The sequence below is a fragment of the Abrus precatorius genome, unplaced genomic scaffold (genome assembly GCF_003935025.1).
Source record: "Abrus precatorius isolate BTA unplaced genomic scaffold, Abrus_2018 Scaffold3, whole genome shotgun sequence".
Classification (NCBI taxonomy): Eukaryota; Viridiplantae; Streptophyta; class Magnoliopsida; order Fabales; family Fabaceae; genus Abrus; species Abrus precatorius.
Genome location: NW_020874373.1, coordinates 24,772,943 through 24,786,336, shown reverse-complemented (window position 1 = coordinate 24,786,336; position 13,394 = coordinate 24,772,943). Strand labels below are relative to the sequence as shown.

Here is a 13,394-nt window from a genome sequence, read left to right as displayed (position 1 = left end):
GTAATACGTCAATATTTGCAGTGCAACATTTTTCTTCAGATGTTGTGGTGCTGACAACTTATTTAAGTACGCATAAAAAATTAATATCAACTCATTTGTTGCAAAAGATAAAATTTGAGTTGATTTCGGATTCAGATAATACCAAACTCTAATAAACTAAAGTCTTCATGCTCATAGTCATGGTGATAGTAAGGATCGATGAGCACAATTTCTGACAACACAGAAGTTTTGTGCGAAATAGTTTACACCATTCAATGCAAAAGAGAGACCAATATAACTTAATTGAGAGTTTTCAATATTGTCCGATCAGCAAATGATACTTCATGTAACAGCTTATCATTCAGCTCAAGGCAACATCATGTTTAAGTTCCACATCTTCCTCTTATAACCTATGACCTGAAAACATCACATAAAACCAAAGAGCATGAGCAAAGAGTTAATGACACTAACAATTAATAGTAGTAAAAGGAAACAAATGGTTTATTCATTTTAATCTAATCCATAGAGTTACATAATCAATTTCTAAATTTACCAGATGGCCACAGCTGAGATTATCTATTTTGTGTTCAGCCAGAGTTTCTTCGTCCCTTGTCAGAAATTGAGACTCAACTTTGTTTGGATCTAGTTTTCCGTCACCAATTATAACGTTGGCGTGATGTTCTTTTACTAAGTACAATTCAATTTCTTCAGTCTGCAGTGAGGTTTCACACGCAACATACTGGAGAAAGTAAAACAATATTAGCTTCAAGTAGAGACCAGTATTTGAAATTGCCCTTGTAGCCAATGTTGAGATGTATTGCAACAAATTGCATACACATAACACGTGACTGATATGGCTATAATTAAGGTTGGGATGTGGTTACAGTAACTCAAAACTCCTTTACATTGCGGCAACAATTGTGGATGGGGACAGCAATCTAAAACACAGGTAGAGACATGCTAAAATGAAATGTTTCATAAAGATGGGAAGAGAACAACCTGGCACAGTTGCCCAATTGACAATGTAGGCTTGCAGCGAAGGTATGGCCTTGGTAAATTTGGCACTCTCCTCTCTTCAAAAGAGACAAGCTTGATAAAGATGTTCAACTGAAATAATATGGTAAAAACCGCATCCTTGTTACAGTGTGTACTCAAGCAGAGAATTATAATAGAAAAAGTAATGAAAAATTGAAAATAAAGAGTACGCACATTACATACACAATAAAACAGAGTACCTCATCATCATTTTGTTCTGAGCTTTGAAGATGATCAATTAATTTGGAGAGGCGATTAGCTCTGGCAGCAGCAACATTCTTAGCATTACGGGTGTTACTCCTTTGGGCATTTTTTCCCCAGACAAGTGTAGTGGATGAGCTAATGATATCTCCAATTGGCCCATGTTCAGTTTGAGGGACATTGACTTCATCACTTCTCTCTGCCTCATTTGTGTCACTTTCGGGTATTTCTATCTCTTCAGCATTTGGAGAAGAGCTCATTCCCTCATTCCAACTTGGTCCTGGGATTTCACTTGCATTTTTCAAATTTCTTTTTCTCTTTAGATTTGATCTACGTAAGCACTTATCACTTGACCCCCTTGTAGAAGATGCAGCAGCAGCAGCAGCAGGACGTTTCGTTCCTTGTGCTGCTGTTTGTCGTGAAAGAGTCATACCATAGGCTTTTTGCATACTCTTGAAAAATGACAAAAAATAGACCACATCAAATTATTAGAATTACAATCAATGATGAAACTTTTGGTACTTTTCAGAGTTGAATTTTGAAGAAAATGGAAGAGAGGACAACTTTTAACTTCATAATTTTTCAAAATAAAATTATAGATTAATATAAACTATCAGTTATACCTTTTACATGTCTCTTTTTTTATCTTGATGGGCCTGGACAAAAAGGGCCTCCACTGAAGACATATCAGCGAAGGAAGGGCAAAATAGGGAATGCTTGAATGAAAACGGTTAAGCAGAGCCTTAACAAACTGGATATGTGTTAAGAAACGAGAGAGGAGAAAGATACAGGAATCTAGCCTAGGAATGGATATTAGAGGGGCTGAAAGGAGGAGATGGGATAGGAGGATTTATGGGGGTAATCAGGGTGGCTGTTGTCACAGGATAGGATCATCATCTGTGTTGATTGCTTGTTATTGTTTTCTTTTCGCTACTTGTACTCAAGGATCATCCCTGTAATTTGCTTAATTCTAATAACAAGAGGAAGTTCTATTAGTGGTATCAGAGCTCCAGATCCTGGGAGCGCCTGATGGTCACCACACAAATGGAGAATCGATTGGAGTTTGTTGAACGGCGATTGGAAGGCATGCAAGTGGCCATCCAAGAAGAATTTCGGAGGCAGATGGATGAGGTCCTATCGGTGATGACCGCGAGGTTCGAGACAGCGTTGCGAGAAGTACGTGAGGAAAGGGAAGGAGAAAATAACAATCAAGAGGGAGGTAACAGAGGTGGAGAAACTTAGAGAAGAGAGGAACGTGTTAGGAGAGTGGAGGTACCTTACTTTGGAGGAGACGACCCACATGGATGGGTTTAAAGGGCGGAGCGGTATTTTGTGGTCAACAGAATACCAGAGGTAGAGAAGGTGGACACCACTGTGGTGTGTCTAGAGGGGAAGACACTCAATTGGTACCAGTGGTGGGAACAACGAGCGTCGATGGCCACCTGGCCGGTTTTTCGGCAAGCTTTGTTGGGTCGCTTTCATTCGTCTATGTTTGAGAATCCATATGAGTTGTTGATGGGCTTGAGGCAACGGGGAACAGTGACTGAGTATAAGGAGTAGTTCGAGTTGTATTCAGCTCCACTGCATTTTGCCAACGAAGAGTTCATGATTGGAGCATTTCTTAATGGCCTCTAGGAAGAAATCAAGGCGGAGGTATGCCTTCGAGAATCTGGAGACCTCTGCTCCGTTATGGACTTAACATAGAAGGTGAAGGAGAAGAATCGGGTATTGGGCCTTTCATTTGGGCCAAATGTGAGAGTCAATGGGTCAACTAATTTCAAATCGAGTTGGGCCTTAAGTGGAGGAGCCCCCGAAATGAATAGGGTGGGTTGGGCTGGAAGGAATGAACCCATTCCACTTTCAGGGGTCACGTCTCCAATGCGTCCTACGATGAACAGGGTGGAGACCCAAGGTAGTCGTCAAAGCCCATGCGACACTTATGCATCTAGCTCGAATTGAAGGGGCTAGGGTTCAAATGCCTAACGGAAGAAGAGGAAAATGAGAAGCGGCGAAGAGGGCTATGTTTCCGTTGTGACGAATGGTTCTCGCTGGGCCATGTCTGTCGTAACAAGCAGTTGCACGTCATATTACTGGGAGAAGATGAGGTGGACTTGGAAGAATTTGTAGTGGTTGAAGGCAATGAAGAGGAGGTGCATCTTCAATTGAATGCGAGTAGCATCGCGAGAATGACTTCCAAAAATTCCCTGAAGCTGTGGGGCAACATTTCGGGTAAGAGAGTAATAGTTATGGTGGATTTTGGTGCTTCTCACAATTTCTTATCTTCAGGGTTAGTTGATGAACTGAAAATACCTACTAAAGTAACTCGGGGCTACTATGTAAAGGTGGGAAATGGTTAGAGGTTGGGGAGTCAAGGTGTTTGTAGAAATGTGGTGCTCGACCTACCCAACCTGCAGGTTGTTCAAGATTTATTTTTGTTTAAGCTGGTGGGGATAGTCGTTATTTTAGGATACGAATGGCTCAAAAGCTTGGGCAAGTTTAGTGCAGATCTACGACCACATCTGATTGAAGTCCACAAGGATGGAAATGTTATTGAAAATTAGAGGAGATGTAGGGCTATCCCGAACGGTAGAGTCATTAAAAGTTGTAAAGAAGGAGCTAAGGAACGAGGCAGAGGCTTATTACGTTGAATTGGGCATGATGACCATTGGATGCATTGACTCCTTCACTCAAGTGCTGGAAGCAGCCCTAGAGGCAATGAAGGAATTACTAAAGGAGTTTGATGACGTGTTCAAGGAGGGGACCTCTCATCCGTCCAAAAAGGGAGAGTGACCATGCCATTATTTTGAAGGAAGGAGCACAAATTCCCAACATCTGTCCGTATAGGCACCCACACCACCACAAGGAAGAAATAGAAAAGTTTGTGAAGGACATGTTAATGGCGAGGATGATCCGACCCAGTACGAGCCTATACTCTAGTCCCCTGATTTTAGTAAAGAAAAAAGATGGAAGTTGGCGTTTCTACATGGACTACCGAACTCTTAATAGCATCACCATCCCAAATAAATTTCCCATTCCTGTAATCGAAGAATTACTGGACGAGCTAGGAGGGGCAATTATCTTTTCCAAACTCAACCTCAAATCCGAATACCACCAGATTCGCATAAAGCAAGAAGACATCCATAAAACTACTTTCCGGACACATGGAGGGTACTACGAATACTTGGTGATGCCCTTTGGGTTAACGAACGCTCCTTTGACATTTCAGGCCCTTATGAACCACATTTTTAGGCCATACCTGCGTAAATTTGTGTTGATATTTTTTGACAATATCTTACTATACAGCCCTGACCATTTTTCGTATATTGATCATTTACATGTAGTTTTTCAAGTGCTGAGGAGTAACAAATTATGGGTCAATGGAAACAAGTGTAGCTTTGGTGAAGACAGCTGGAGTACTTGGGGCATATCATCTCAGCAGAAGGCATATCAGCGGATCCAACAAAGGTCGTAACAATAAGGAACTGGCCCGTTCCCAAGGACATTAAGGGGCTGAGAGGATTCTTGGGTTTGACAGGTATTATCGCTGTTTTGTATGTTGGTACAGAGTGATCGCTAAACCCCTCACACAGCTCCTAAAGAAGAACAATTTCAGGTGGTCAGAGGAAGCTCAACAAGCTCTTGAGCAATTGAAGTCAGCCATGGATGGTCTTCCCACATTGGTTATGCCACAGTTTAACTTACCTTTCATGATAGAAATTGATGCTTCTAGATATGGTATTGGGGCAGTCTTAATGCAGCACGATTGACCTTTGGCTTTTATTAGTCAGGCCCTATCAGACCACAATAAAGTGAAGTCAGTGTATGAACGGGAACTCATGGCCATAGTGTTTGCGGTGCAAAAGTGGCAACAATATTTGATAGGTCGGCATTTTATCATTCGAACAGACCAGAGGAGTCTGAAATTCCTCTTGGAGCAAAGGGTCCTAGTAGGAGAGCAATTGAAATGGGTAACTATGGGTTCGACTTTGAAATCCAATATAAACCTGGCCTTGAAAATAAGGCAGTGGACGCTTTATCCAGGGTAGTGCATTGTCATGCCATTTCTATGGTCACCAATTCTGATTTGGTGGAGCTGGCTGAGGAAGTTTTGGGAGATGAACAATTGAGGATGATTATGCAAGAAACTATCCTCAACCTACATTCCCACCCACATTACTCTGTCTCGAAGGGATGCCTCTGGTTTAAATAGCGGCTGGTGTTACCCAGGAGTTCCCCTAGAGTGCCACTGTTACTGGCAGAATTTCATTCCTCCCCTTGGGAAGGTCATTTTGGAATGACTCGCACTTACAAAAGATTGGCTATGACATTTTGCTGGAATGGAATGAAGCAAGATGTAGAGAAATTTGTGGCAGCCTGTCACATTTGTCAACAAAACAAGTCTCAGACACTTAAGCCAGCGGGACTACTCCAACAATTACCCATTCCAAATCACGTGTGGGAAGAAATCTCCATGGATTTCATTGGTGGTTTACTCAAGATGAAAAGGGCTGATATAATCATGGTCGTGGTGGACAGGCTAAGTAAGTATGCTCACTTCCTTCCCTTGCTTCATCCCTATTCGGCCAAAGAGGTAGCTATTATTTTTGTGAAAAAGATTGTTAGACTTCATGGTTTTCCTAATTCCATTGTATCGGATAGAGATAGGATTTTTCTCAGTATATTTTGGCAGGAATTATTTCGTTTATTAGGCACCAAACTGAAATTTAGCTCCGCTTACCACCCCCAAATCGACGGTCAAGTAGAAGTCACCAACTGAATCATTGAGGCCTACTTGAGATATTTTGTTGGGGACCACCCAAAGCAATGGGTCAAGTGGTTTTCTTGGGGAGAGTTTTGGTTCAACTCTTCCTTCAATGTCTCTATAAAAATGAGCCCTTTCAAGGCACTTTATGGTAGGGATCCCCCTAATATTCTCCCTCACCATCGAAACAGTACAGTTGCTAATGAGATTGACTAGTTACTAGTGATGAGGGACAAAGTCTTAAAACAATTGAAGCAAAATCTAATAAAGACTCATGTACGAATGAAGGAACAGGCTAACAAAGGTAGGCGGGAGGTGGAATTTCAGGTGGGAGACATGGTTTATTTAAAGGCTCAGCCCTATAAATTGAGATCATTGGCAAGGAGTATGAATGAGAAGCTTAGTCCCCGGTTTTATGGCCCATTCAAGGTCTTGGAAAAGATTGGTGTTGTTGCTTACAAACTCCTGTTGCCTGAGACATCACGACTGCACCCAGTTTTTCATGTCTCACAACTCAAAAGGGTCCATCCCACTGATCAACCTAGTCAAATACTTCCACCTTTTCTGACAGAGGAGTGGGTATTACAAGCTGAGCCAGAGGAAGTGCGAGCAATTCGGCCGTTGTTAAATGAGAGTCGGGAAGTGCTCATTAAGTGGACAGGATTGCCAGAGGAGGACAAAACATGGGAGGACTTCGAGTTACTTAAGGCATTTTTTTCTCTATTTTCACCTTGAGGACAAGGTGCAACTTGTTGGAGGAAGTATTGATGGGCCTGGACAAAAAGGGCCTCCACTGAAGACATGTCAACAGAGGAAGGGCAAAATAGGGAATGCTAGAATGAAAACGGTTAAGCAAGGCCTTAACAAACTGCATACGTGTCAAGAAAAGAGAGAGGAGAAAGATACGAGAATCTAGCCCGGGAATGGATATTAGAGGGGCTGAAAGGTGATGGGATAGGAGGATTTTTTGGGGTAATCAGGGTGGCTGCTGTCACAGGATAGGATCATCATTTGTGTTGATTGCTTGTTATTGTTTTCTTTTCGCTACTTGTACTCAGGGATCATCCCTGTAATTTGCTTAATTCTAATAACAAGAGGAAGTTCTATCATATCTACTTTAACATAAAATGTAACCATCATATAATTTCATATCAGAATATAACTTCATCTAAGATTTTAATCTCACCTGTATACTCTCAATTACACAATCAGATAAAGCCAAATCCTGGACCAGAACATTGTTAAGAATTGTTTTCATTAAGATAAATTAAAACAAAATTCAAACCAATGAATCATATATATCATATTACCTCTTCCTCATACTTATCAATGTCGGGAAAGAAACTAGCAATCAAAGCATCAAAGTTGGGGTCTTCCCTTAGTGACCGTCGACTTGAACAATGTGTACGACAAGAAGGACATTCATTGTTACTACAATAAAACCATTCTATGCTATTCAGTAAAAAAAAAAAAAGAAATAGGAAAAATTTTATGCAAACAAACCCCAATTCTATGTGAATAATTAGTGGTAGTTTGAGGATAAACCTAAGGCGCATGGATTTCTCTATGCATTCTCTGCAAAATCGATGCATGCATTCCATTACAGCTCTTGTATTTCGAATGATGCCTGCACGTATAATGCAATCATTTTATTTGGTGCATTCAGAAAGTGATGACAATATTGGTTACCCAATTGAATCTGAACCAACATAACCTAGTGGATCTAACCCAGGAATGGCAATGAAGTAGGTTCCATTAAATGCAATAATATCTAAAAAAATCTAAGTCTCTATAAATCAAAACTCTCCTTTAACCTCTAGCTTGCTCAGTATTCCAACTATCGTGCCATATTCTTGACACTGTTATCCTTTCACTAATCATAGGCTATATTCCATCTCCTTAGCAGACCTTTAAATCTGTCACTCTCTGTGTTTATATCCTCATATTCCAATGAATTAGTTTTACTTAAGAAAATATAACATAAGCATTGAAAATCAACAGTGATCTATTGCTGGAGAGCAACTTCAAAAGAGAAGGGATAATGCTATATTTTAGGGGCATTAAAAAGAAGGATAGGGAGATAGAGTATTTCCTTGAGTGTAAAAATTATATATGTATTTTCTATGATATTCAGTTCCAATATAATGGATACATTTCATGTTAACCTAAATTTACTAGACAAACCCACTCTTAACACACTTTTTTCAGTTTTATACACCTAAAGGACTTCATCTTATTATGATGAGAAATCTCATGGTAAATTTTTGTTTTTATAAGACTTCTATCGCTTCCTTCTTAAAGTTTTTTTATATGGGACTGGGATGAATAAGCCTACTTTAGTTCAACACAATGCCCCTTCATCCTAAGTTTCACATTGTTTTTTTAAAATTTTGTTAACAACTTTTAGTTGTTGAAAACTTTATTCTAATATAATCATCCCTTGTTATTTTTCTTCACATCCCAGTTAGAATCTTCTTGTGATACCAATTATTGGGAAATAGAGAATTCTTGTATATTCTTTGCACACATGATTTTTTTATGTACAAAATTACAAACTGTCTTAGAATTTTTGCGTAGATAAAGTCACAAACTTTCTCTATACACACAACTATCAAAGTCTTCAATATACTCAAAAGACTACATATTATTACAATGGGAAAACACAATAAATTTTCATTTTTACAATATTTTTCTACCTTTCTCTTCGTTAAATATTTTGATTCAAAGTAAGCTTACTCTGGTATACTGTGGATTTGATTTCAAAGTCATGCACATGTGATTAGATCAAGTTAGATTTAATCTATACCTATAAAATCGACATCCTTATAACCAAGGGGCATGTTATGTAAAGTGATAGATTTTTGGTGTTGTGATTGTTGGCTACTTTGCTAAAAAATTTCATTTTAATAAAGCATGCTTTAATACAGAAGACCAATAATTTTCTAACAAAGAATATTCTAATTATCATTAAGAAATATCACGACAATTAAAAATAGTTAAAACTCATTTCATCAAAATTAATACACATACATACCTAGACAAATTGGACACTGAAATTCTTTGTGTACATCTGCCATTTTTACTATTTTGTTAGACCTGCAAATAAATTAAAATAAAATAAAACTTAGCACGTATAATTTGAAGAAGATGGATTCAAAGTTGTCAAACTTGAGAATTTATATAAAACTATATAATTTCTATAAACTTGACTTTTATATTTATAATACATTAACTAATGCAAAAATAATATATAGGAAATTAACTTATCATCGTAACTAAATATAACTTACTATCATATACAAAATTGATTTTTAATATACTATATTGATATTATAGGAAACAAATTACAAATAATAAAGAATAAGAACTCAAAATCTCAGTCTTAAATATGTTTTGTTCTTTATATTATAAGGAATTTTTTATTCTAGTTCTTCTAAAAAACAAACTTAGTTTTAGTCCCTTCTATTGACTATGCAAAAACTAACCCTCGAAACTCCTTTAGTCATGTTCTCATTTAAATGTTGCTTGCGATCAAAAGTGATAAATTTAGAAAGTTTAGGAAAAAATTTAGTATTAAAATAGTCAATTCATGAATGTATAAGGATCAAAAGCATGCATATTTAAACCCAATCTCATATAATAGAATTATGAAAAAAACTCAGCACCTGTGGATAATAAAAAACTCTAGTGCAGTAAATAAGAATTAAAGAGAAAGTATGAAAGCTAACTAAAGAATAAGGATAATCATTAACTTAATGAAAGTATAAAATGAAACCAATTCAACCAATACACATTTGTACTACCAGTAATTATGTAGAATCAATTTGACCATTCAAAATTAATATGTATGACCAAGACTTAATGGGAAGATAGTAATTTCACCAATAAATTGTTTGCACTACTAGTTGTAGGTTCACATTACTTGCATAAATATTATCTTTCTTGTAATGATGTGGTTAGGACTTCTAAAATGTGTTTCTTCAACCACTAGTTGCTCTTTGACATTATGATTAATAGAGTTCAACTAGATCTTATGATAGGATCATAACAGTAATGCAACAGTAACACTTAGAGTTATATGATCACTGTTGCAACATAGAAAATGAGGTGAATGAAGCCCTAACAGTAGAACTTAATGTTTAAGTTTCTTAGAGACACTATGGAAGCAAGACATTCTTTTATTACAAAAATGTTAGGTTAATGGGTTGAAAGATAAGTGGTATAGTTATGTAAGAAAAAAATGAAGTATTTGTATGAGAACCATGCTTTTGAATTAGTAAAGCTTCCTCAAGGAAAGAGAGTACTTAAGAATAAGTGAGTTTTCTAGTTAAAAAAAAAAATTGCTCACAGACAAAGTAAAAGGCAAGGTTTTAATAAAAATAAAAGAATTGACCTTAATGAAATATTCTTTTACCTATGTTCAATATGTCCTGAATTCAAGTTATGTTTGGCTTCACAACTAGTTTGAATTTAGAAATTAAACAACTTAATACGAGGATAACTTTTCTCCATAGTAACTTGGAAGAAAAAATCTATATAGTTCAACCTAAAAGCTTCACAATCAAGGGCAAAGATAAACTTGTTTACATATCAAAGAAGAATTTATATGAGCTCAAACATGTCTCAAGATTGTAGTATAATGAGTTTGACTCCATTATGGTGACTCATAGGTAGGACAAAACTTCTTCTAATCATTGTGTTATGAGAAAAAGATTTGATGCAAAATTTGTTATTGTTTTGCTTTATATGGATGACATATTTATTGTTTATCATGAAATGAATGAAATTGTGTGAGTCTCAAAAGAGAGTTAAACAAGTCCTTTATAATGAAGGACTTGAGTTCTACAAAGCAAATCCTTAACATGAAAATTAATAGTAAATTGTGATTATCTCAATAAAAAATATATCAAGAATGTATTGAAGAGGTTTTATAAGAGTAATTGTAAACTAGTTAGTACTCCACTTGTTGGTCACTTCAAGTTCCAAGTAATGTCTTACAACTATAAAGAAAAATGAAAAAATGTAGAAGATTCAATATGCATCTGTTATTGGCAGATTGATGTATGTCATGATATGCATAATGTTGTCTGTTGATTTCTCTTTAATCTTGGTAAGAAACATTGACAAATTGTGAATTAAATAATCAAATATCTCACGGATAAGTTTAGAGTTTATTTGTGCTTTAGAAGTAGTAAACATATGTTGAATAGTTACATAAATACAAATATGGTTGATGATGTGAATTTTAAAAAATCTACTTTTGGATATATTATGACTAGAATATTAAAGTTCAGTATCATTAAATTCGAAATGCATGAGATATAAAGCAATTATCATTAAAAAAAAATTCATGTTAACATACACAAGAAAAAAAAATCACTGGTAGACAAAAAAAAAATAAGTTTGGTTCTCTATGCCTTAATTAGTAAAGGAAAAATTTGTTAGGTTTGAATTTTGGAGAAAGAATAAAAAAAATAAAATTGGAGAAAAAAATGCAAATGTTCTCCATGGTGGTCTAAATTTTAGTATGTTATTTCTCTAATAAAAACATCATTTTGATATACTTTATTCGGTGTATTTCTTTTTCTTCAATCAACTTACCGATTGAAGATTTTATGTTATTTTCTACCTTATTAGTGAGGTTTGAATTTTCTATTGATCTATGAGAGTTTCAAGAAGATTTATGGTCTACCTATTACTTTTTATTAGTAGAGAATTAATATTAAATTAGTTCCTTTGAGTTTTTCCTCTTACATTGAGGGTTTTTTCACATTAATATTTTCATTTGTTGACTAAAATTTTTTTTGCAGCCTATTTTACTTGCATAGTGAGAAAAAGTTTTACATTGGATTTAAATGTTATTATTTGTTATCTTTTTTTTTAAAAAAAACTTGTCATTAACAATGCTTAATTCAAGATTACTCCTCAACAATATTCTCTTGTTCCTAAAAAACATGTACACATAAATGCGCATGCACATTAACTAAAAGCAGCATTGTTTTGCTAGAAAACCATAAAACAAAATCAATTATACTTATATAGAATTAAAATCCCTACCACTAAAAATCCAAAGTGCAACCCATAATCCAAACTCAAATCATAAATACATAAAAATTACATAATGGTTAAAAACAATTAAAGGATAAGGAGGAAAGTGGAATCAATGTTCTAAATGAGATCCTAGAATAGTAATTGTAGCCAAAATATAAAATATTTTGAGTTACCATAATCGCGTGACAACAACAATTTGTCAAGATATCAAAGATTATGATATAATTATAATTGTGATTGCAATTTAAAATTCTAGGTGGAATGAAGAATGAGAGACTTACTCTGGACCACCATTAGGAAGCAACGATTGATGTTGAAGCCCTGGAAAAAAAAACATTCAACACATAAAGAGCAAAAAGATTAAGAAAGAAAAGATAAAGTAAGATTATAGGTAGTGAAAACAATGAAAATTGAGATAAAAATGAAGAAAAAAATTTAATTGGCACAAATATCGAAAAGATCTCTATATAACCATGAAAATCAAACTGAGAAATTGGGAACACAAACCTGTGTCTGCATGAGGGGAATGTCTTTGCTTATTTCTCTGATTGTGCATAGCATCACCTTATGCAGTCAAGCTCTATTCTAATATGTAAAGAAAGTTGCGGATGTAGTAAGTGATGCTGCTTTGGACTCGTGCTATTTTATAGATGATTGTCTTCTTATAGTGTACCTTGCTAGTGTTGGTGCACTTAGGTTAGATGAACCAATGTCCAATGAAACTTGGCCACACATATTGTAATAGGGGTATTTTTGTATTTTGAATGACAATTTAGATGTATCAGAGTTGTTGATCACGATTATTAATGTAGTCACCATATATATATTTTGTTGACTTCACCGACATGTATCTCATATTTACTTTCTATTTAATATTTTATTTATTTCAATTGATAGGCTTCATATTTTTATAGTATTTTATTTTATTTTTATTTTCTTAATATTTATTGAGATGTACCCTTTTTACTTTTTATTAATGAATGAGTATATCATTCATATTTAAAATACTTTTCTCTTTTAAAAAATGTTAAATTCATATATTAAATTTTATTTTAAATTTTTATGAAACATATTTTATCTTATGTAAAGTCATATTTTTTAATTTTATATATCATTAACTTTCACATTAAAGAAATTAATAATAATTTAATTGATAATTTGTTATTTAAATAAAAAAATAATTTTTGAAATTTTATTAATTAATATTTGAATTGATTCAAATGACATTAAGCATAATAAAGTATTTATAAAGTTTCATCACAAACAAATCAAGTAAATTTTTATGGACAATTAAATTTTACTCTTTATAAATAAAATAAAAGTGTTATTTTATTTTTAATTAATTATTAAAATATAATTATATTTT

The 13,394-nt window shown here is 34.9% G+C and overlaps 1 protein-coding gene across 1 annotated transcript; it reads right to left on the bottom strand.

Annotated features, from left to right (window-relative positions):
• Nucleotides 1-345: 345 nt before the first annotated feature.
• LOC113862369 (putative E3 ubiquitin-protein ligase RING1b) lies at nt 346-1,664 on the bottom strand. Its single transcript, XM_027495458.1, has 4 exons — nt 1,215-1,664; nt 979-1,086; nt 533-718; nt 346-396 (listed from the first exon to the last, which is right to left on the bottom strand). The coding sequence occupies exons 1-4, from the start codon at nt 1,662-1,664 to the stop codon at nt 346-348; spliced, it is 795 nt and encodes a 264-aa protein (XP_027351259.1).
• Nucleotides 1,665-13,394: the final 11,730 nt, after the last annotated feature.